The following is a 26,238-nucleotide window of genomic DNA, read 5'->3' as shown; positions in this document are numbered from 1 at the left end:
CAAAGAAATGGCAGAAGCTTTCTGGCCTTTTCTAGAACCGGAAAAGATAACAAATAAACTAGAAGTCTTACGGAAAGATTTCGTAGCTTCAACATAATATTTCAAAGCTCTAACAACATCCAAAGAATGCAACGATTTCTCCTTAGAATTCTTAGGATTAGGACATAATGAAGGAACCACAATTTCTCTACTAATGTTGTTGGAATTCACAACTTTAGGTAAAAATTCAAAAGAAGTTCGCAACACCGCCTTATCCTGATGAAAAATCAGAAAAGGAGACTCACAAGAAAGAGCAGATAATTCAGAAACTCTTCTGGCAGAAGAGATGGCCAAAAGGAACAAAACTTTCCAAGAAAGTAATTTAATGTCCAATGAATGCATAGGTTCAAACGGAGGAGCTTGAACAGCTCCCAGAACCAAATTCAAACTCCAAGGAGGAGAAATTGACTTAATAACAGGTTTTATACGAACCAAAGCTTGTACAAAACAATGAATATCAGGAAGAATAGCAATCTCTCTGTGAAAAAGAACAGAAAGAGCAGAGATTTGTCCTTTCAAAGAACTTGCGGACAAACCCTTATCTAAACCATCCTGAAGAAACTGTAAAATTCTCGGTATTCTAAAAGAATGCCAAGAAAAATGATGAGAAAGACACCAAGAAATATAAGTCTTCCAGACTCTATAATATATCTCTCGAGATACAGATTTACGAGCCTGTAACATAGTATTAATCACAGAGTCAGAGAAACCTCTTTGACCAAGAATCAAGCGTTCAATCTCCATACCTTTAAATTTAAGGATTTCAGATCCTGATGGAAAAAAGGACCTTGTGACAGAAGGTCTGGTCTTAACGGAAGAGTCCACGGTTGGCAAGAGGCCATCCGGACAAGATCCGCATACCAAAACCTGTGAGGCCATGCCGGAGCTACCAGCAGAACAAACGAGCATTCCTTCAGAATCTTGGAGATTACTCTTGGAAGAAGAACTAGAGGCGGAAAGATATAGGCAGGATGATACTTCCAAGGAAGTGATAATGCATCCACTGCCTCCGCCTGAGGATCCCGGGATCTGGACAGATACCTGGGAAGTTTCTTGTTTAGATGGGACGCCATCAGATCTATTTCTGGAAGTTCCCACATTTGAACAATCTGAAGAAATACCTCTGGGTGAAGAGACCATTCGCCCGGATGCAACGTTTGGCGACTGAGATAATCCGCTTCCCAATTGTCTATACCTGGGATATGAACCGCAGAGATTAGACAGGAGCTGGATTCCGCCCAAACCAAAATTCGAGATACTTCTTTCATAGCCAGAGGACTGTGAGTCCCTCCTTGATGATTGATGTATGCCACAGTTGTGACATTGTCTGTCTGAAAACAAATGAACGATTCTCTCTTCAGAAGAGGCCAAAACTGAAGAGCTCTGAAAATTGCACGGAGTTCCAAAATATTGATCGGTAATCTCACCTCCTGAGATTCCCAAACTCCTTGTGCCGTCAGAGATCCCCACACAGCTCCCCAACCTATGAGACTTGCATCTGTTGAAATTACAGTCCAGGTCGGAAGCACAAAAGAAGCCCCCTGAATTAAACGATGGTGATCTGTCCACCATGTTAGAGAGTGTCGAACAATCGGTTTTAAAGATATTAATTGAGATATCTTCGTGTAATCCTTGCACCATTGCTTCAGCATACAGAGCTGAAGAGGTCGCATGTGAAAACGAGCAAAGGGGATCGCGTCCGATGCAGCAGTCATAAGACCTAGAATTTCCATGCATAAGGCTACCGAAGGGAATGATTGTGACTGAAGGTTTCGACAAGCTGCAATCAATTTTAGACGTCTCTTGTCTGTTAAAGACAGAGTCATGGACACTGAATCCATCTGGAAACCCAGAAAGGTTACCCTTGTCTGAGGAATCAAAGAACTTTTTGGTAAATTGATCCTCCAACCATGATCTTGAAGAAACAACACAAGTCGATTCGTATGAGATTCTGCTAAATGTAAAGACTGAGCAAGTACCAAGATATCGTCCAAATAAGGAAATACCACAATACCCTGTTCTCTGATTACAGACAGAAGGGCACCGAGAACCTTTGTAAAAATTCTTGGAGCTGTAGCTAGGCCAAACGGCAGAGCCACAAACTGGTAATGCTTGTCCAGAAAAGAGAATCTCAGGAACTGATAATGATCTGGATGAATCGGAATATGCAGATATGCATCCTGTAAATCTATTGTGGACATATAATTCCCTTGCTGAACAAAAGGCAAGATAGTCCTTACAGTTACCATCTTGAACGTTGGTATTCTTACATAACGATTCAATATTTTTAGATCCAGAACTGGTCTGAAGGAATTCTCCTTCTTTGGTACAATGAAGAGATTTGAATAAAACCCCATCCCCTGTTCCGGAACTGGAACTGGCATAATTACTCCAGTCAACTCTAGATCTGAAACACATTTCAGAAATGCTTGAGCTTTTACTGGATTTACTGGGACACGGGAAAGAAAAAATCTCTTTGCAGGAGGTCTCATCTTGAAACCAATTCTGTACCCTTCTGAAACAATGCTCTGAATCCAAAGATTGTGAACAGAATTGATCCAAATTTCCTTGAAAAAACGTAACCTGCCCCCTACCAGCTGAGCTGGAATGAGGGCCGCACCTTCATGTGGACTTAGAAGCAGGCTTTGCCTTTCTAGCTGGCTTGGATTTATTCCAGACTGGAGATGGTTTCCAAACTGAAACTGCTCCTGAGGATGAAGGATCAGGCTTTTGTTCTTTGTTGAAACGAAAGGAACGAAAACGATTATTAGCCCTGCTTTTACCTTTAGATTTTTTATCCTGTGGTAAAAAAGTTCCTTTCCCACCAGTAACAGTTGAAATAATGGAATCCAACTGAGAACCAAATAATTTGTTACCCTGGAAAGAAATGGAAAGTAAAGTTGATTTAGAAGCCATATCAGCATTCCAAGTTTTAAGCCATAAAGCTCTTCTAGCTAAAATAGCTAGAGACATAAACCTGACATCAACTCTGATAATATCAAAAATGGCATCACAGATAAAATTATTAGCATGCTGTAGAAGAATAATAATATCATGAGAATCATGATGTGTTACTTGTTGCGCTAAAGTTTCCAACCAGAAAGTTGAAGCTGCAGCAACATCAGCCAAAGATATAGCAGGTCTAAGAAGATTACCTGAACACAGATAAGCTTTTCTTAGAAAGGATTCAATTTTCCTATCTAAAGGATCCTTAAACGAAGTACCATCTGACGTAGGAATAGTAGTACGTTTAGCAAGGGTAGAAATAGCCCCATCAACTTTAGGGATTTTGTCCCAAAATTCTAATCTGTCAGACGGCACAGGATATAATCGCTTAAAACGTTTAGAAGGAGTAAATTAATTACCCAATTTATCCCATTCTTTGGAAATTACTGCAGAAATATCATTAGGAACAGGAAAAACATCTGGAATAACCACAGGAGCTTTAAATACCTTATCCAAACGTTTAGAATTAGTATCAAGAGGACCAGAATCCTCTATTTCTAAAGCAATTAGTACTTCATTAAGTAAAGAACGAATAAATTCCATTTTAAATAAATATGAAGATTTATCAGCATCAACCTCTGAGACAGAATCCTCTGAACCAGAAGAGTCATCAGAATCAGAATGATGATGTTCATTTAAAAATTCATCTGTAGGGAGAGAAGTTTTAAAAGATTTTTTACGTTTACTAGAAGGAAAAATAACAGACATAGCCTTCTTTATGGATTCAGAAACAAAATCTCTTATATTATCAGGAACATTCTGCACCTTAGATGTTGAAGGAACTGCAACAGGCAATGGTACTTTACTAAAGGAAATATTATCTGCTTTAACAAGTTTGTCATGACAATCAATACAAACAACAGCTGGAGGAATAGCTACCAAAAGTTTACAGCAGATACACTTAGCTTTGGTAGATCCAGCACTAGACAGCGATTTTCCTGTAGTATCTTCTGACTCAGATGCAACGTGAGACATCTTGCAATATGTAAGAGAAAAAACAACATATATATAAAGCAAAATTGATCAAATTCCTTAAATGACAGTTTCAGGAATGGGAAAAAATGCCAAAGAACAAGCTTCTAGCAACCAGAAGCAAATGAAAAATGAGACTTAAATAATGTGGAGACAAAAGCGACGCCCATATTTTTCGCGCCAATAAGACGCCCACATTATTTGGCGCCTAAATGCTTTTTGGCGCCAAAATGACGCCACATCCGGAACGCCGACATTTTTGGCGCAAAATAACGTCAAAAAATGACGCAACTTCCGGCGACACGTATGACGCCGGAAACGGAAACGAATTTTTTGCGCCAAAAAAGTCAGCGCCAAGAATGACGCAATAAAATGAAGCATTTTCAGCCCCCGCGAGCCTAACAGCCCACAGGGAAGAGTCAAATTTTTGAAGGTAAGAAAAAATGATTAAATCAAATACATTATCCCAAATATGAAACTGACTGTCTGAAAATAAGGAAAGTTGAACATTCTGAGTCAAGGCAAATAAATGTTTGAATACATATATTTAGAACTTTATAAACAAAGTGCCCAACCATAGCTTAGAGTGTCACAGAAAATAAGATTTACTTACCCCAGGACACTCATCTACATGTTTGTAGAAAGCCAAACCAGTACTGAAACGAGAATCAGCAGAGGTAATGGTATATATAAGAGTATATTGTCGATCTGAAAAGGGAGGTAAGAGATGAATCTCTACGACCGATAACAGAGAACCTATGAAATAGACCCCGTAGAAGGAGATCACTGCATTCAAATAGGCAATACTCTCCTTACATCCCTCTGACATTCACTGCACGCTGAGAGGAAAACCGGGCTCCAACTTGCTGCGGAGCGCATATCAACGTAGAATCTAGCACAAACTTACTTCACCACCTCCATCGGAGGCAAAGTTTGTAAAACTGAATTGTGGGTGTGGTGAGGGGTGTATTTATAGGCATTTTGAGGTTTGGGAAACTTTGCCCCTCCTGGTAGGAATGTATATTCCATACGTCACTAGCTCATGGACTCTAGCTAATTACATGAAAGAAATAGTGAGATATCTTGCAGAGGGATGCAGCACTCTTAAAATTGCAAAGCTTCTGAAGCGTGATCATCGAACAATCAAGTGTTTCATTCAAAATAGTCAACAGGGTCGCAAGAAGCGTGTGGAAAAACCAAGGCGCAAAATAACTGCTCATGAACTGAGAAAAGTCAAGCGTGCAGCTGCCAAGATGCCACTTGCCACCAGTTTGGCCATATTTCAGAGCTGCAACATCACTGGAGTGCCCAAAAGCACAAGGTGTGCAATACTTAGAGACATGGCCAAGGTAAGAAAGGCTGAAAGACGACCACCACTGAACAAGACACACAAGTTGAAACGTCAAGACTGGGCCAAGAAATATCTCAAGACTGATTTTTCTAAGGTTTTATGGACTGATGAAATGAGAGTGAGTCTTGATGGGCCAGATGGATGGGCCCGTGGCTGGATTGGTAAAGGGCAGAGAGCTCCAGTCCGACTCAGACGCCAGCAAGGTGGAGGTGGAGTACTGGTTTGGGCTGGTATCATCAAAGATGAGCTTGTGGGGCCTTTTCGGGTTGAGGATGGAGTCAAGCTCAACTCCCAGTCCTACTGCCAGTTTCTGGAAGACACCTTCTTCAAGCAGTGGTACAGGAAGAAGTCTGCATCCTTCAAGAAAAACATGATTTTCATGCAGGACAATGCTCCATCACACGCGTCCAAGTACTCCACAGCATGGCTGGCAAGAAAGGGTATAAAAGAAGAAAATCTAATGACATGGCCTCCTTGTTCACCTGATCTGAACCCCATTGAGAACCTGTGGTCCATCATCAAATGTGAGATTTACAAGGAGGGAAAACAGTACACCTCTCTGAACAGTGTCTGGGAGGCTGTGGTTGCTGCTGCACGCAATGTTGATGGTGAACAGATCAAAACACTGACAGAATCCATGGATGGCAGGCTTTTGAGTGTCCTTGCAAGGAAAGGTGGCTATATTGGTCACTGATTTGTTTTTGTTTTGTTTTTGAATGTCAGAAATGTATATTTGTGAATGTTGAGATGTTATATTGGTTTCACTGGTCAAAATAAATAATTGAAATGGGTATATATTTGTTTTTTGTTAAGTTGCCTAATAATTATGCACAGTAATAGTCACCTGCACACACAGATATCCCCCTAAAATAGCTATAACTAAAAACAAACTAAAAACTACTTCCAAAACTATTCAGCTTTAATATTAATGAGTTTTTTGGGTTCATTGAGAACATGGTTGTTGTTCAATAATAAAATTAATCCTCAAAAATACAACTTGCCTAATAATTCTGCACTCCCTGTAGCTAGAGGTTATCTGATTTGCAATAATATGCAATACATGTGACATTAAAGGAACATTAAACCCAAAAATGTTCTTTCATGATTCAGACAGAGAATACAATTTTAAACAAAATTCCAATTTACTTATATTATCTAATTTGCTTCATTATTTAGATATCTTTTGTTAAAGAAATAGCAATACACATGAGTGAGCCAATAACATAAGGCAAATATGTGCAGCCACCAATCAGAAGCTACTGAGCCTATTTAGATATGCTTTTCAGGAAGGCATATCAAGAGAATGAAGCAAATTAGATAGCAGAAGTAAATTAGAAAGTTGTTTTAAATGGTATTCTCGTTCGGAATCATGAAAGAAAAAATTTGGGTTTAATGTTGCTTTAAACCGTTTGACTTGCAGAGTTATATTTCTGACACTTAAAGGGACATTAAAGTGATGGTAAAGTCTCCCTTTTTAAAAACAGATCAGGAATGTTAGTGATATTTTAGATGGAATTTAATTAATCAGTTGTAACAAAGATGCGCTATAACATACTTTTTAATAAAGATATAAAATTCAAATTCCCTGCACTCTGCTGCCCACTTCAAAAGTACATTTTTCTGTGCGTTAACGGTTTGAATCGTTCTCCAATAAGCTCTCTCCTCTTATGACACTTATGTTGTAGCTAGCGCACTGATTGGAGTACAATTTAAAGCTTTAGCTCACAGAAAAAAATAATTTTCAAATGGGGCGGCGGAGCGGGGAATTGGAATTTCAAATCTACATTAAAAAGTAAGTTGTAGCTTATCTTCATTACATCTGATTAATTAAACTCCATCTAAAATATCACTAACATTCCAAATCTGATTTTAAAAAAGGAGACTTTACCATCATTTTAAACACCTTCAAAATTGTACTTTGTCCCATGGCTCTCAGGGAGGCCAAAAAAAACAAAAATCTTTAACCTAGGTTTTAAAAATGTTGTCAAAGGGATAGTACAGCGTAAAATTGTTTTCCAATTAAAGGGACACTGAACCCAAATTTATTTCGTGATTCAGATAGAGCATTAAATTTTAAGCAACTTTCTAATTTACTCCTATTATCACATTTTCTTCATTCTCTTGGTATCTTTATTTGAAAATCAAAATGTAAGTTTCGATGCCGGCCCCAGGTGAACAACCTGAGTTGTTCTTGCTGATTGGTGGATAAATTCACCCACCAATAAACAAGTGCTGTCCAATCTTCTTAAACAAAAAAATGACTGGCTCCTTAGCTTAGATGCCTTCTTTTTCAAATAAAGATAGCAAGAGAATGAAGAAAAATTGATAATAGGAGTGAATTAGAAAGTTGCTTAAAACTGCTGCTCTATCTAAATCACAAAAGAAATGTTTGGGTTCAGTGTCCCTTTAATGTATTTTCAATGAAAAGTTATACCAGCTGCAGAGTATAAAATGTATGATAATTAGCATTTTCAGGATTATTTGTGTATATGAAGTAGCTGGTTTTGTGCTTTTAACCCAAAGCCTATTACAATGGGTTGAGCTTCCAGCTAATATCAGATTTCATTATGTTTTCACTTTTATTTACACAGACTTGATAGCTTATTTTATTTCTCCTACATTGGTGTATCCGGTCCACGGCTTCATCCTTACTTGTGGGATATTCTCAATCCCTACAGGAAGTGGCAAAGAGAGCACACAGCAAAGTTGTCCATATAGCTCCCCTCAGGCTCCGCCCCCCCCAGTCATTCTCTTTGCCGCTCTAACTAGTAGCATCTCCTCGGGGGTGGTAAAGAGTATGTGGTGTTAGTTGTAGTTTTTTATTTCTTCTATCAAGAGTTTGTTATTTTAAAATAGTGCCGGCTTGTACTATTTACTCTGCAGCAGAAAGTGAAGAAGATTTCTGCTAAGAGGACTATGATTTTAGCACCAGTAACTAAAATCCATTGCTGTTCCCACGCAGGACTGTTGAAACCAGATAACATCAGTTGGGGGGAACAGTTTGCAGGCTTAACTGCTTCAGGTATGATCAGTCATTTTTCTAACAAGACCCAGTAATGCTAGAAGACTGTCAGAAATTCCCTCTGGGATAGGTAAGCCATTGTTATTAGATTCAGCAATAAAAGGAAGGCTTATTTTAAGGGCTTATGCTGGTTGACACTATTGTGGGCTAATCGATTGCTTTTTAGCAAGTTTTCAACTTAAATAGGTGTTTTTTTATCAACTTAAAACACTTTTGGGGATTAATTTGCGCCTGGCACTTAGTTGGACACCTAATCTAGTCAGAAAGGCCCCTCCACTCTGGTATGCAGAGGAAGGAAGCCTCATTTTCACGCCTCAATTGTGCACTTGTTTTGACTAGCCAGTTCATGCAGCTTCACGTGGGGAGTCCGGAGGCATCAGGAAGGGCTCCAGGGAGGCTTATATTCTTACCAAAATAACCCTAAGGAAGGTAAAAGCCACAGGGCAAGCTGTGGCAGAGTACTGTAGTGTGTTAACCGGTTAACTGCTGTTATTAGCTCCGGTTTGGACATTAAGGGGTTAATTGGTCTGAAAATTTGTGTGCAACCTTTTCAAAGCATTATGACACTGTGGTGAAAATTTCATAAAAATCGGACATGTTTTTGATGGTTTTTTGATGTTTCAGTAATAAAGTGTGCACTTTTATTATTTAAAGAGACAGTAACGTTTTTGTCAAAAATAAATTTTATTGCATTGAAGTTACTTTTAAGTCTGTTAAACATGTCTGAACCTTCAGATAGCCTATGTTCTCTATGTTCAAAGGCCAAGGTGGTTCCCCCATTAAATTTATGTGTGAAATGTGCTATAGCGTCCAAACAGCTTAAGGACCGTACAATTACACTTAAAGATATAGCCCAAGATGATTCTTTAGCTGAAGGGTGTGAAGATAGCTCGCTATCCTCCCCTTCTGTGTCAACACCAGCTATGCCTGCGCAAGCGATGCCCAGTACATCTAACGCACCAATTGCGATTACTATGCAACAGTTAGCGGCAGTAATGGATAATTCTCTCTCAGCATTTTTATCCAAACTGCCAGCTTTTCCTAGGAAGCGTGATTGCTCAGTTTTAAACACAGAAAATGAGCAAGCTGATGCAGAGGATAATTTATCTGTAGTGCCCTCACATCAATCTGACTTGGCGGTGAGGGAGGGCCTGTCTGAGGGAGAAATTTCTGACACAGGGAATGTTTCTCAGCAGGCAGAGCCTGATGTCATAGCATTTAAATTTAAGCTAGAACACTTCCGCGCCCTACTTAAGGAGGTCCTAGCTACACTTGATGATTGTGATCCTTTGGTGATCCCTGAAAAATTGTGTAAAATGGACAAATTCTTAGAGGTCCCAGTACACACTGATGCATTTCTGATACCTAAGAGGGTGGCGGATATCGTGATTAAGGAGTGGGAGAAGCCAGGTGTACCCTTTGTTCCCCTAGAAGGGACGCATGGCAGACGGTCCCTAAGGTAGAGGGGGCAGTTTCAACGCTAGCTAAGCGCACGACTATACCAATAGAAGACAGTTGTGCTTTCAAAGATCTTATGGATAAAAAAGTAGAAGGTTTACTTAAGAAAATCTTTGTTCAACAGGGTTTTCTTCTTCAACCAATTTCTTGCATTATTCCTGTAACCACTGCAGCGGCTTTTTGGTTTGAGGAACTAGAAAACTCGCTCCAAAAGGAGACTTCTTATGATGAAGTCATGGACAGAATTCACGCCCTGAAGTTGGCTAATTCTTTCATTACAGACGCCGCTTTCCAGTTAGCTAAATTAGCGGCGAAAAATTCTGGTTTTGCAATTGTGGCGCGCAGAGCGCTTTGGTTAAAGTCTTGGTCGGCGGATGTGTCGTCCAAAACAAAATTACTTAATATTCCTTTCAAGGGTAAGACCCTATTTGGGCCAGAGTTGAAGGAAATTATTTCAGATATCACTGGGGGAAAGGGCCATGCCCTTCCACAGGATAGACCTTTCAAGGCTAAAAATAAGTCTAATTTTCGTTCCTTTCGCAATTTCAGGAACGGACCGACTTCCACCTCTACAGCCACTAGGCAAGAGGGTAACGCATCCCAGCCCAAACCAGCATGGAAGCCATTGCAAGGCTGGAACAAGGGCAAACAGGCCAAGAAGCCTGCTGCTGCTACCAAGACAGCATGAAGGGGTAGCCCCCGATCCGGGACCGGATCTAGTAGGGGGCAGACTTTCTCTCTTTGTTCAGGCTTGGGCAAGAGATGTTCCGGACCCCTGGGCACTAGAAATTGTTTTTCAGGGGTATCTTCTAGAGTTCAAGGACCTTCCTCCAAGGGGAAGGTTCCACATGTCTCGCTTATCTTTAGACCAGATAAAGAGACAGGCATTCCTACGTTGCGTAGAAGACCTATTAAAGATGGGAGTGATACACCCAGTTCCAACAGCGGAACAAGGACTGGGTTTTTACTCAAACCTGTTTGTAGTTCCCAAAAAAGAAGGAACTTTCAGGCCAATTCTGGACTTAAAAATTCTAAACAAATTCCTCAGAGTTCCATCATTCAAAATGGAAACCATTTGGACAGTTTTACCAACGATCCAGGAGGGTCAATACATGACTACCGTGGACTTAAAGGATGCGTACCTGCATATTCCTATCCACAAAGATCACCATCAGTTCCTGAGGTTCGCCTTTCTGGACAAACATTACCAGTTCATGGCTCTTCTGTTCAGTTTAGCCACTGCTCCCAGAATTTTCACAAAGGTGCTAGGGTCCCTTCTAGCGGTGCTAAGGCCGAGGGGCATTGCAGTAGCACCTTACCTAGACGACATTCTAATACAAGCGTCGTCCTTTCCCAAAGCAAGGGCTCATACAGACATTGTTTTAGCCTTTCTCAGATCTCACGGGTGGAAGGTGAAAATAGAAAAAAGTTCCCTGTCCCCGTCCACAAGGCTTCCCTTTCTGGGAACAATAATAGACTCCGTAGAAATGAAGATCTTTCTGACAGAGGTCAGGAAGTTAAAGCTTCTGAACGCTTGTCGAGTTCTTCAATCCATTCCTCAGCCCTCCATAGCTCAGTGCATGGAGGTAATAGGACTAATGGTTGCGGCAATGGACGTGGTTCCTTTTGCTCGAATTCATTTAAGACCATTGCAACTGTGCATGCTCAAACAGTGGAATGGGGATTATGCAGACTTGTCTCCCCAGATTCAAATGGACCAGAAAACCAGAGACTCACTCCTCTGGTGGCTGTCTCTAGATCATCTGTCTCAGGGAATGAGTTTCCGCAGACCGGAGTGGATCATCGTCATGACCGACGCCAGTCTTTTGGGCTGGGGTGCAGTCTGGGAGTCCCTGAAGGCTCAGGGTCTATGGTCTCGGGAAGAATCTCTTCTCCCGATAAACATATTGGAATTGAGAGCGATATTCAATGCGCTCCAGGCATGGCCTCAACTAGCGGAGGCCAGATTAATCAGATTTCAGTCGGACAACATGACGACTGTAGCGTACATCAATCATCAGGGGGGAACGAAGAGTTCCCTGGCGATGAGAGAGGTATCCAAGATCATCAAATGGGCAGAGGATCGCTCCTGCCATCTATCAGCAATTCACATCCCAGGAGTGGACAACTGGGAAGCGGATTATCTGAGTCGTCAGACTTTCCATCCGGGGGAGTGGGAACTTCACCCGGAGGTTTTTGCCCAGTTAACTCAACTATGGGGCATTCCGGATCTGGATCTGATGGCGTCACGTCAGAACTCAAAAGTTCCATGTTACGGGTCCAGGGATCCCAAGGCGACACTGGTAGATGCCTTAGCAGCGCCTTGGTCGTTCAATCTAGCTTATGTCTTTCCACTGTTTCCTCTTCTCCCACGGCTAGTAGCCAGGATCAAACAGGAGAAGGCTTCGGTAATTCTGATAGCTCCTGCGTGGCCAAGCAGGACCTGGTATGCAGACCTGGTGAATATGTCATCAGTTCCACCATGGAAGCTACCTTTGAGGCAGGACCTTCTAATTCAAGGTCCATTCGTACATCCAAACCTAGTCTCTCTGCAACTGACTGCTTGGAGATTGAACGCTTGATTCTAGCTAAGCGTGGGTTTTCGAATTCAGTTATAGATACCCTGATTCAGGCTAGAAAGCCTGTCACTAGGAAAATTTACCATAAGATATGGCGGAAATATCTTTGTTGGTGCGAATCCAAGGGTTACTCATGGAGTAAGATTAGGATTCCAAGGATTTTAGCTTTTCTCCAAGAAGGATTGGAGAAAGGTTTGTCAGCTAGCTCCTTAAAAGGACAGATATCAGCTCTGTCTGTTTTGTTACACAAACGTCTGGCAGCAATGCCAGATGTTCAGGAGTTTGTGCAGGCTTTAGTCAGAATCAAGCCTGTCTACAGACCTGTGGCTCCTCCATGGAGTCTAAATCTAGTTCTTTCAGTTCTTCAGGGGGTTCCGTTTGAACCTCTACATTCCATAGATATTAAGTTACTATCTTGGAAAGTTTTGTTTTTGGTTGCTATCTCTTCCGCTAGAAGAGTTTCTGAATTGTCTGCTTTGCAGTGTAATTCACCCTATCTGGTGTTTCATACAGATAAGGTCGTTTTACGTACCAAACCTGGTTTTCTTCCAAAAGTGGTTTCCAATAAGAATATTAACCAGGAAATAGTTGTTCCTTCTCTGTGTCCTAACCCAGCTTCTAACAAGGAACGTCTGTTACACAATCTCGATGTGGTTCGTGCTTTGAAGTTTTACCTAAAAGCAACTAAAGATTTCAGACAAACTTCGTCCTTGTTTGTCATCTATTCTGGTAAGAGGAGAGGTCAAAAGGCGACTGCGACCTCTCTGTCTTTCTGGCTGAAAAGCATCATCCGGTTGGCTTATGAGACTGCTGGAAGGCAGCCTCCTGAACGAATTACAGCTCACTCTACTAGAGCTGTGGCTTCCACTTGGGCTTTCAAGAATGAGGCTTCTGTTGAACAGATCTGTAAGGCAGCGACTTGGTCTTCACTGCATACATTTGCCAAATTTTACAAATTCGATACTTTTGCTTCTTCGGAGGCTATTTTTGGGAGAAAGGTTTTGCAAGCAGTGGTGCCTTCCGTTTAGGTTACCTGACTTGTTCCCTCCCTTCATCCGTGTCCTAAAGCTTTGGTATTGGTTCCCACAAGTAAGGATGAAGCCGTGGACTGGATACACCAATGTAGGAGAAAACAGAATTTATGTTTACCTGATAAATTTCTTTCTCCTACGGTGTATCCGGTCCACGGCCCACCCTGGCATTTTAGTCAGGTTTAAATTTATTTTTATAAACTACAGTCACCACTGCACCCTATGGTTCTCCTTTTTCTCCTAACCGTCGGTCGAATGACTGGGGGGGGCGGAGCCTGAGGGGAGCTATATGGACAGCTTTGCTGTGTGCTCTCTTTGCCACTTCCTGTAGGGATTGAGAATATCCCACAAGTAAGGATGAAGCCGTGGACCGGATACACCGTAGGAGAAATTTATCAGGTAAACATAAATTCTGTTTTCTGTTTGTAAACCAAAGCTCAATACTTAGAAATAACAATGGAAAATTAACATTTTATTAATTAAACTATCCTGCACCCCACTGAGAGTGTAATTTATTCCGCTGCCTGTGTTTACATAGTCTGTCAACAGCATATACTCCAGGATAAAAACGTCTAGTATAGGTTGTGATACCACAGGCTAAATCAGCTACTTTATATGCCGAAATAGGGGTAAAGGAGCTATTTGTAAACAATTTAATACACTCCAGCAGGTAAAATGGATCATTGGGAACAATTTAAAGGGGAGAACATTTTTGGGTGAACTGTCCCTTTATTGCCTAAACCACTTGATTTGCAGGTTACATAATTTAGGGCTAGATTACGAGTGGAGCACAAAATAGCTCTCCCGCTTGCTCATTAACTTTGCTAGTAGTAAGCTTTTTCCGCACATCGGGTAGCGATATTCTAATGATAGAATAGATAATACAATTTTAAAGTTTCCAATATACTTCTATTATCACATTTGCTTTGTTTTCATGATATTCTTTGTTAAAGAGCTACCTATGTATGCCTGAAGCAATACATGACAGGAAATAGTGCTGCCATCTAGTGCTCCTGCAAATGTATAACACTTTTGCAAAACTGCTGCCATATAGTGCTGCAGACACGTGCACACTCATGAGCTTACATCCCTGATTTGCAACAAAGGATAACAAAAAATGACGAAAATTTGATAACAGAAGTAAATTTGAAAGTTGTTTAAAATCGTTTGTTTTATCTGAATCATGAAAAATGGGTTTTATGTCCCTTTAAGTTTAATCTTGACTTTACTGTCCCTTTAACTAACTTTTTTCATGCAATAAAAACAGTTTAAATAGTGATCTTTCATATGCACAATATTATTTTAACTTAAATGCAATGTCATTCCCTTAACCCATAGTCTGCCAATGCATTGCCACAGTCTCTGGCAGACATAGGGTTAAGCCTACACATTTATATATTAAAGTCAGAATTAAACTTTCATGATCCAGGTAGAGCAATTTTAAACATTTCCCAATTTTCTTCTATTAGTTAATTTACTTTGTTCACTTGGCATCCTTTGTTGAAAAGTATACCTAGGTAGGCTCAGAAGCAGAAATGCACTACTGGGAGCTAGCTACTGATTGGTGGCTGCACATACATGCCTCTTGTCTTTGGCTTACCAGATGTGTTCAGCTAGCTCCCAGTAGTGCATTGCTGCTTCTTCAGCAAAGGACACCAAGAGAATGAAGTACATTTAATAAAAGTAAATTAGGAAGCTGTTTAAAACTTTATGGTGTCTGAAACACAACAGAAAAAATTGGGTTTCATGCTCCTTTAAGGCATATATGTATATGGAATTTACAGAATATATACAGATTCATATTTTTATTTTTTCAGATTTCCCACCAGTTTTCCACATTAAACTGAAAAACCTAGTGGTTTTAGAAGGAGAGTCTGTGTCTTTATCATGTCTTCCTGCGGGCAGCCCTGCACCTCAAATTCTCTGGAAAAAAGGTAAGCCAGCACTCTGATATAGGAGGAGCATATAGTCAGGAGGCTAGAGTCAATTATTTAGCTACTGCTTCACTTCGTTCGGCTCTGCATAGATTTATATGTGTAAACCACACATTATTAATATAAATCAATTCAATATTTTACAGCTCAGTATAATTGGCATGTGATAGAACACATTGCGTCATACAGTATTAGGATTATATATACAGGTGGCCCTCGTTTTACAAAGGTTCAATTTACACCGTTTCAGAATAACAACCTTTTTTTCCAGTCATGTGACTGCTATTGAAAAGCATTGAGAAGCAGTGCATTTATTAAAATAGCCAGTAGGTGGAGCTGTCCGCTTGTGTTGCAGCAAAGCCAAGCAAGCTGAAATTAATCAGTTTAACCAGACCTGAGCTATCGAGCAGATTTCAAAGGAACAAGATCTTCCTGTCTATAAATCAGTCCAGTTTGGAATGCATAGAAAGAACTGTTTGCAGAAAAATGCAAGCGAAGTCTGTGTTGTGTGATTATTTTATTGGGTTTATAATGCTGTTTAGCAAATGTTTTTGTTCATTTAACTTAGTTTAATTATATATTCTGTGTTGTGTGATTATTTTATTACATTAATGCTGTTTAACATTTAAAGTCTTCATTTCAAAGCTTTAAAAATAAATGTATTAGGTGTTACTTATTACAATTTTGAGAGGGGCCTGGAACCTATCTCCCTCACTTCCCATTTACTTACATTATAAACTGGGTTTCAATCTACAACGGTTTCGATTTACAACCATTCCTTCTGGAACCTAACCCCGGCGTAAACTGAGGGCTACCTGTACTGTCTATTTACAAATCAATGAACAGCAGTGAATATAAATGTTTCAGTTCACTAGACTTACACCAGCTGACTTTGTAATGCATTTTAAATCACCACAATCAGTCAGCCCTGTGATGATTATAAAGTGTTACATGAAAGGACATAAAAGTGATGTATTAATGTTTAAATACACATTCTAATGTAAAAATTAGAGCATGTGATGTCTACATGACTTACCATATATAATAGTGTGTTTAACCCCTTTGCCAGGATTAAACATTTAGGAGCTGATCCCAATCTATTTTTTGGGGATATTTTTCTTTTGTGTGATAACTACCAGCATGTTGTCAGCTGCCAGTGATAATTCGAAGACAACACAATCTCAAACAGCCATTTACATTGTTTAATGGCAGCACTTTTTTTTCCATGGGAGACGGATTTACCGCACGGCTATTGGCTAAGAGGTAGCAGCTAAGAACGGCGATCGGTTAAAACAAATAAAGGAGCTTTCTACATGAAGTATCTTATACTTCATGAATGAAAGTCCCCTTTATTTGTTTCAATAGTCAATCCTAGCGTTTGTACAACGCTAGGATTGACTTTCACTTTAACAACACATTTCTGGGGCCTTTTATTGGATTTAACAGCTAAAAGGACTTGATAACCCCAGAAACACTTTTTGAGTACCCCAAAAAGTTTTCAAATGTAACATTGGTTTTATCCATGGGCAAAACATTCTGAAATTACCCCTGCCATATTGGATGATGTTAAGAAGTAATGTCACCAAACTGATACAAATTCTAACTACTTAATCAATTAAAGTAGAAAAAAATAAATAATAAGCACTTTTACATTAATAAAAATTAGAGACATGGGTAACCCGGAAAAAGACACACACACATATCTCTATGGTTTTGAAGAACACGTTACCTAATGCATTACTACACACTAAAAAAGGGATCAGTCAATAAGCAGACCCTTTTGTTTGTTGTTAATCCCATGCATTTGGTTTTTAGATTCCCACTATGGGAGATTAATGAAGCAGAAACAATTTCATGTTGTTTTCAGGAGGTAACGATTTTGTGTCTCAGGGGTATTAACAGCAGAAACATTTTTAAATTAAAATCATTAGAAAAACATACTGAAAATACAGACCAAAGTTCAAAATTTAGCTACCAAAAACAGGCTCAAGATTGAAATCATCTCTATAGTTACTATTGCATGTGATGTTTGTGTTAGAATGTCCTTTTAATCTATCCCTACAATTTTTAAATACAAATGGAGTTTTAGCAAAAATACAATGTTTCTGCATGATTTCTGTTTGGTTAAAAATGCAAATGTATCTTCTGTGTTTGCACCTAATCTTGTCCTAACTTTTTTTTCAGTCTTTTTTCTTGAACTACAAAGTCCCTTTAAACATTCCTCAGCTCATACGATTTAATGAAACAGAGCTTTGTTTTGCGTGTTATTTTTGTTTATAGGTCATCATGCAATAGATATATTTTCAGTTTGGGTCTTTTTTTAGATAAGATCGTCTTAGAGCCTGGAGAACAGATTAATATAAAGTCTTGTCCAGACGGCCGGCAGATTCTGACTATACCTAATGCTGGGCAGAGAGAGGCTGGTCTGTATGAATGTGTAGCAGCCAATGCACTGGGCAGTGCCACCAGCTCCTGTACGCTAGCTGTTGCACGTATGTATTTAAGAGCAGTGTTTCTCAATGTATTCATTAGCAAGTACTCATAGAAGTATAAAACATTTCCTATGTATTCCTATTCACACTCACAACATAACAATATTATTTATCGTAATTAAAAAATAGAAAGCTGTGACGTATATACCAGATATAGAAACAAAATTATAGGCGGACACATACGCACGCTTACAATTGCTCAGAGTTGTGAAACATTGTCAGAGCAGAAAGAAGCAAGTTTTCTTCCAAGATAACCTTGTATATGACTTGATTCATGCGTTCTTCACAAACATAAATCTGCCCGATTCCAGATTATCTTCTCTGATGAGTCCAATTTTTAACGTTGCCCAACACCTGGTGGTCTAATTATTAGACGGAGACCTGGAGAGGCCTACAAGCCATAGTGTCTCACACCCACTGTGAAATTTGGTGGAGGATCGGTGATGATCTGGGCATTATTATCTTTGTGAAGGACACATGAATCAAGTCACGTACAAGGTTATCCTGGAAGGAAACTTGCTTCCTTCTGTAAGTTTTAAAACCCATAGTAACTGTGACCAGTGGTGTATAGCAAGCTCAGTCTTGCAGAAACTCATGGGTCTCACCAGCTTTTATAGAGTGCGTATTGATAGTTAAGACCATTATTTTGATGGCATGCATACAAAGTTAAAACTATTAATTGAATTTTAAAAAACAAAAAGAAATTGAAATCATCTCATTTTTAAAATATATTATGTTCAAGATTAAAAACCTTTTAAATATATACTTTAGCCACCCTCTCTGGCTTTTTAATGCAAATGTTTTTCTTGAGTTTAATAATGGGCTTTTGGTTTCCAGAAAGACCTACAAGAAAAAACTTCATACATACCCTTGGAATACATTGTTCAGCCACTTGCTGATGCTGCAAGACATTTTACTTAGATTAGAATCCAAAATCAGAATGTAGTTTTTATAGAACATATAAAGCACTGCTTTATACACAAAATACTCAAAATACTTATTATGCTGTATTGCAGTTGACTCTCCATTTTAGAGAGAAATGGAGGTCACATCCCTTATCCAACAACTGAAATTTCAGTATAAAACTTTGCTTTCTGTACTCTGACTTATAACAGTCAATAGAGCAAGCTGATTATTTGCACATTTTATCATGGTATAATTTGTGTAAAGGACAGATATTTTTGTTATATGTGATGTTTTCAACTTTCTAAAGAACAACATACATACATAGATCTAGTATTTGTCATGGCACTGTCAGTAAATAACCTCTGATAAAATGAATCCCTTTTTTGTAACTGAAAATCATCAAACTCATTATTATCACTCTCAGAAGAATTTTTAGCCAGGAATAGTACAACAAAAAAAGTGAAACGTATAGGAAAACAGAAAGTATAAATTACATTTATTTCCACCTATGGGGCCAATGAAAAAAATATATTCTGTTATAAAAGTTTTAAGAGCATTAGTCTGGGTAATGGGCAGTATTTAAAACCAGTTGAGGCCGACCTTATGGCCCTAACCCATATGCTGGACAAGCGTGGTGTAGGTATTTATAATACATTATTACTGACTTTACCATTTTTTCTCCGGAGGTCTCAGTTTTGCTTTTTGTCACAAATATATGTAGTGTTGTCTGTGTTGCTATTTCTGGCTATTCCCCATTTAAATATCTACCTTTCATGCTGTCAGGAATCCCTGGACCTCCTGGTACTCCAGAAATTCCGCAGAAGTATAAGGATACAGTGCTTGTTCTATGGAAATCATTAGAAAACAGCTGTCCATGCACCTACATCCTGGAGCGCCAAATCACTGGTGAGCAGACATTGTAACTGGATCATGACACCTAAACACAGTTTGCTTTTTTATACATAGAATATACACAATTCCCTTTCTATTAAAGGCTTTTCCCAAAGTACTAAATGAAAACTGCTTTTTGTCCCCTTCCCCACTGCTTTAAAGGTAACAGATAACAGCTGTGAGCTCACTGGTAGTGGTCATCATCAAGTTCAGATGGTCTCACTGCAATTTGTTTTTTAATGATAATTCATTTGTTGCCAAACAACATATGTCAGGGTTTAATTTCCAAATCAAATGTTAAAAAGCATGAAAAATCTTAAATTAAACTCCCCACCAATAAATAATATATTGTAATATAATATTGTATTATTACATTTTACTGGGTTGAGGGAGTCTAGTATAAGAATATCTATGCCTTTTAATGTTTCATTGGAAACTTAATCTCTGGCATTAATGTACAATACAATACAACTTTCTAATTTACTCCTATTATCAAATTCTTTTCAATCTCTTGGTATCTTTATTTGAAATGCAAGAATGTAAGTTTATATGCCGGCCCATTTTTGGTGAACACACTGTGTTGTTCTTGCTGATTGGTGGGTAAATTCACCTACCAATAAACAAGTGCTTTCCATGGTTGAACCAAAAAAATAGCTTAGATGCCTTCTTTTTCAAATAAATAAAGCAAGAGAACGAAGAAAAATTGATAATAGGAGAAAATTAGAAAGTTGTTTAAAATTGCATGCTCTATCTGAATCACGAAAGAAAAAAATTGGGTTCAGTGTCCCTTTAAATTTCCTATTTTTTTCACTATAAAAAACGTATGTAATATTTATGTATACACAATATTTGTGTAGTGTGATTAGTGTGGGCTAAATGTATCCTCCAATCAGCAAGCAGTATCCAGGGTGCTAACCAAAAATCGTCCGGCTCCTAAGCTTTCATTACTGCTTTTCAAATAAAGATACCAAGAGAATAATAAAATGATAATAGGATAATAATTAGAAAGTTGCATGCTCTATCTGAATCATGAAAGAAAAAAAAATTGGATTAAACATCCCTTTAAAGGGACACTATACCCAAACATTTTCTTTCATGTTTAAGGTAGAGAATATAATTTTAAACAACATTCCAATTTACTTCCATTTCCTAATTTGCTTCATTCTTTAGATATACTTTAATGAAGAAATAGCGATGCACACGGTGAACCAATCACAGGAGGCATCTATGTGCAGCTACCAATCAGCAGCTACTAAGCATATCTAGATATGCTTTTCAGCAAAGAATATCAAGAGAATAAAGCAAAATAGATAATTGAAGTAAATTAGAAAATTGATTATAATTGTATGCTCTTTCTAAATCATAAAAGAAAAAATTTGGGTTTCATGTCACTTTAAATAAAAAGTTTTAAACTTTTAAACTACAGAGTCTCCTACAATGCAATCTTCAAAATGTTCAATTGTGGTTTGATAACTTAAAAACTCTTTGAAAAATTCAGTTTTTATAGTACCCTAGTGTTTTCCTATTGTTCAGTATATTTACTAGTGGCTGCTGGCAGTTGTCGCTTATTTAGTATTTGTTATAATCATGGCACTCACTTAAAAGAGAAAGATTTTCTTGTTTTAAATAACAGGCCATGCTGCTCTATGTATTCTGAGGCTGCAACTTCCACTCAACAATTCTGTTCCGAATTCATTTGAATACATCAGGTGATTGCTTTTGTCATGGGGACCTCCTGACTCACTGGGGTACTCTTGCTTTGGTGCTTTATTTATAAAACATTTTTTGTGTGAATTATGTTTTCTGATAGGCTGGGTGAAAACACATTATTTTGTGAACAAAAATGACAAAGCAATGTATACAGCTAAGAAGGGGAATCATTTCAAGCTTTTAGTGAACTAACTAATATGGTACCAGCCTATCTCTATATCTGATGGATTGTAATTCTGCAAGTGAGGATTCTTAATACAAACTATTAATGGGTATTTGAATTTTCAAACCCGCAAGAAGCCATTAGATATAATGAGAAAATAATGTCTTCTATTGAGTTTGAATTACTATAGAATTAGAAAACCAGTGAAAATGTATGCATGGCAGTTTGCATATGGCTTCTTGCATATTGAAATATCCCCTGTAATACTCTAATTACTACTTTAAAAAAACCCCCATAAATATAGAGATCAAATAGAGACTGTAAAACAGTAAGAAGACACAAAATCAAGGTTAAAGGTTTAGACAGCAAACCCATATCTAAATGGGATTTTTACTCTATATCTAAATTCATACAAAATGTTTTCCTATGTAAATCTTTATTAACTTTACTCCTTTCAGGAGAAAAAGAGTGGAAGGTGATCAGTACTGGAATCACTGATTGTTACTTCAATGTGACCGAGCTCCCATCAGGCTCAGTGAAGTTCCGTGTTGCTTGTGTGACCAAAGCTGGACAAGGACCCTACAGCAATGAATCCAAGGTCATCACTATAGAAGGAGAAGGTAAAATGAAAGCAGAGAGTAGCACTGATCCTAGAGGTTAAAAGAGTAAATAGGATTATTATGAAAAAAAGGAAAGAGCTTTAAAATGTGATTGGACAATGGGAGCTGTATTGCAGAATCTAAAATGTAGCTGGCTGGTGAGGTTTGGATCACCAACAGTAAAAGGTTATTTGAGTTAAACTGTTTGGTGGAAAGTGATTGCCAGTGTACTTATAAAAAAAAACAACAAAGAGGTACGCTCAGGATGGTAAGTTCTTCTATGTGCATTTGTATTGAATTGGGACAGGTTTGAGCTGGCATAGCAAATACTAATATGAAGCCGGTGAAAAGGTGTAGAAAATAAGGTGAATGGAAGAATTGAAGACAGCAAACTTTCATAAGAATCATACAGCAAAATCCCAGTCTTGCTGCTCATCTGTTTCTGGTTTTCGTTCGTGGTTCTATAAAGCATCACAAGACTCATTAACAACACTTAATGAATGACTTTGAGGCAAACTAAATCATCAGATTACATTAGAGTGTGATGCAATCCTTATTTCAAGTTATCAACATATTAACACTTATAATCATGCATATGAAAGGCTATTAACTAAAGGTTAACATGTTTTTTTCATGAAAAAACTGATAAAAACTAACAAGACATTTCCCTTAACCCTATTCCTAGACAGTTTAAAATAAAGGCCAAATGGTGAGCAATGCTTAGGAGCAACCTCTTGGCATCTACATCATATTTACAGCTTTATCAGTTGAATGTTGTTATTCTTCAATAAGATAAAAATAGTTAAATAAATTTAACTTATGGATGGAATGATCTTGCCCAACTTAAAAGGACAGTATACACCAATTTTCATATAACTGCATGTAATAGACACTACTATAAAGAATAATATGCACAGATACTGATATAAAAATCCAGTATAAAACCGTTTAAAAATTTACTTAGAAACTTCCAGTTTAGCTCTGTTTAAAAGGTTACTGGAACACGCACTGCAAGTGGGAAATATCAGACCCTCCCCCTTCGTTTGCATATGAAAAGACCCTTTACATGAACAGAAGCAAGCTGGAGTAGGTATACGTCGGTATTCTCCTAAAACTTTGGGGCTTGGTTAGGAGTCTGAAAATCAGAGCAATGTTATTTAAAAATAAGCAAAACTGTACATTTAAAAAAAAAACAAAAAAAATAATTTATGGGCTATATAAGTAGATCATCTACAAAACATTTATGCAACGAAAAAACTAGTGTATAATGTCCCTTTAAGTTGTCATTCGCATTGATGAGTCATATGCACGGGGGACACTTTGTGTTCCAAATGGGGAGAAGCAGGGAGATAGTGTGAAATCTCATGCAAATGCTTTAATGTAATACCACAGATTCTAATGTAACTGCTGTAAATTTCTAAAGTGATAGTGAGCAAGTTAGAAGGTAATTCACATTTGTTCTACAAACTTAAAGAGCCATGATACCTAAATGTTGAAACACTTGAAAGTGATGCAGCATAGCTGTAAAAAGCTGACTATAAAATATCACCTGAACATTTCTATGTAAAAAAGAAAGATATTTTACCTCAAAAGTTCCTCAGTAGCCACATCCCTTTGTAAAGTACCTCTAAGCAGCAAATCAGTATGTCTGTCCCGGGACAGTGGAAGGAGCGAGCTTTGTGCACTCTCATTTTATTTCCCTATTCAGTTTAAGGAAGTTTACTATGAAATCTCATGAGACTTAAGTGAAATCTCATGATATCACAGTAAAAGAGTTCATGACCTCAGCACTGTTGATGCTGATTGGCTGCTGTTCATTTCTATATATTTTTTTTTTACCTGCAGCTGGTCAGCAGCTGAGTATAACTTTTTACACAGAACTTACTCTCCTGAGCTGAGGAGATTGTGAGGTAAAATATCTTCCTTTTTTACATAGAGATGCTCAGGTGATATTTTCCTGTCAGCTTTTTACAGTTATACTGCATCAGTTTCAAGTGATTTAGTATATGAGTATTATGCCCCTTTAAGTTTCAAAGTAAAAAAATCTTTAGCAAGGAAATTTTCTCTTTGAAAATCTTGGTAAAGTAGCTTCATTTGTCAAAACATGTTATCTTCTACATTTATACAAGTGTCAAAGAAGCATTAAAAATGGTGCAAAATAGTTGGTTGTATAAACACTTTTTAATACAATTTTTACCAGGACAAATATAGCTTGAGACTTGTGGTGCATTGATAGCATCTGGTTGCTTATTTACTACTTTATTTTGTATCATCACAGATAATTAGTTTAAATTCTGCCCTTTTTGTTGAGGAATGTTCCCAGCTCATACACTATAAGGTGCTAACTCTCGACTAGATTACGAGTTGTGCGGTAAGAGGGGTGCGGTGCTAACTTGCAGTTTATTCTCACCGATCACTTACCTGCAGTGCTGGTATTACGGATTTTTATCAACCCAGCGTTAACAGGCAAGAAGTGAGCGTAGAGCAAAATTGCGCTCCACACTGCACTCCAATACCAGCGCTGCTTAAGTCAGCGGTGAGCTTGTTGTATGTGCTTGTGCACGATTTCCCCATAGACATCAATGGGGAGAGCCGGCTGTGAAAAAGTCTAACACCTGCAAAAACGCAGCCCCATTGATTCCTATGGGGAAACACATTTTATGTTTACACCTAACACCCTAACATGAACCCCGAGTCTAAACACCCCTAATCTTACACTTATTAACCCCTAATCTGCCGCCCCCAACATCGCTGACACCTACATTATTCTTATTAACCCCTAATCTGCTGCTCCGGACATCGCCGCCACCTACATTATACTTATTAACCCCTAATCTGCCGCTCCGGACATCGCTGCCACCTACATTATACATATTAACCCCTAATCTGCTGCCCACAACATCGCCGACACCTACATAATGTTATCAACCCCTAATCTGCCGCCCACAACGTCGCCGCTATTATACTAAATTTATTAACCCCTAAACCTAAGTCTAATCGTAACACCCCCTAACTTAAATATAATTAAAATAAATCTAAATATAAACTACTATTAATACCTAAATAATTCCTATTTAAAACTAAATACTTACCTATAAAATAAACCCTAAGCTAGCTACAATATAACTAATAGTTACATTGTATCTAGCTTAGGTTTTATTTTTATTTTACAGGCAAGTTTGTATTTATTTTAACTAGGTAGAATAGTTACTAAATAGTTATTAACTATTTAATAACTACCTAGCTAAAATAAATACAAATTTACCTGTAAAATAAAACCTAACCTAAGTTACACTAACACCTAACACTACACTGCAATTAACTAACTTACCTAAATTAAATACAATTAAATAAATTAAATACAATTAGCTAAATTACAAAAAAGAAAAACACTAAATTACAGAAAATAAAAAACGAATTACAAAATATTTAAACTAATTACACCTAATCTAAGAGCCCTATCAAAATAAAAAAAGCCCCCCCCCCCAAAAAAAAACCTAGCCTAAACTAAACTTTCAATAGCCCTTAAAAGGGCCTTTTGCGGGGCATTGCCCTAAAGAAATCAGCTCTTTTACCTGTAAAAAAAATACAAACAACCCCCCCAACAGTAAAACCCACCACCCACACAACCAACCCCCAAAATAAAACCCTAATTAAAAAAACCTAAGCTCCCCATTGCCCTGAAAAGAGCATTTGGATGGGCATTGCCCTTAAAAGGGCATTTAGCTATATTGCAGCCCAAAGCCCTAACCTAAAAAAAAAACCCCACCCATTACACCCTTAAAAAATCCTAACACTAACCCCCAATCAGCCAATAGGATTTTTTCAACCTTAATTCCGATTGGCTGATAGAATTCTATCAGCCAATCGGAATCTAAGGGACGCCATCTTCGATGAGGTCATTTTAAGGAACCTTCATTCAGCAAGAAGACGTCGTTGGAAGAGGATACTCCACGACGGATGTCTTGAAGATGGAGCCGCTCCGCGCCGGATGGATGAAGATAGAAGATCTTCAGGGGTTAGTGTTAGGATTTATTTAAGGGTGTATTGGGTGGGTTTTTTTTTTAGGTTAGGGCTTTGGGCTG

General features: G+C 38.2%; 1 protein-coding gene across 2 annotated transcripts in view; it reads left to right on the top strand.

Annotated features, from left to right (window-relative positions):
* SPEG (striated muscle enriched protein kinase) overlaps positions 1-26,238 on the top strand; it is a 649,794-nt gene that overhangs the window by 529,932 nt on the left and 93,624 nt on the right. For both annotated transcript variants that reach the window (XM_053698167.1, XM_053698168.1), the window contains 4 exons: positions 15,276-15,392; positions 17,717-17,884; positions 19,574-19,696; positions 22,013-22,174. In XM_053698167.1, coding sequence (XP_053554142.1) covers positions 15,276-15,392; positions 17,717-17,884; positions 19,574-19,696; positions 22,013-22,174 — 570 coding nt within the window. The remainder of the gene's footprint in view (positions 1-15,275; positions 15,393-17,716; positions 17,885-19,573; positions 19,697-22,012; positions 22,175-26,238) is intronic.

The sequence above is a fragment of the Bombina bombina genome, chromosome 1 (assembly GCF_027579735.1).
Source record: "Bombina bombina isolate aBomBom1 chromosome 1, aBomBom1.pri, whole genome shotgun sequence".
Lineage (NCBI taxonomy): Eukaryota > Metazoa > Chordata > Amphibia > Anura > Bombinatoridae > Bombina > Bombina bombina.
The sequence above is the reverse complement of the archived record's forward strand: the minus strand, read 5'-3'. Positions and strand labels throughout refer to the sequence as shown.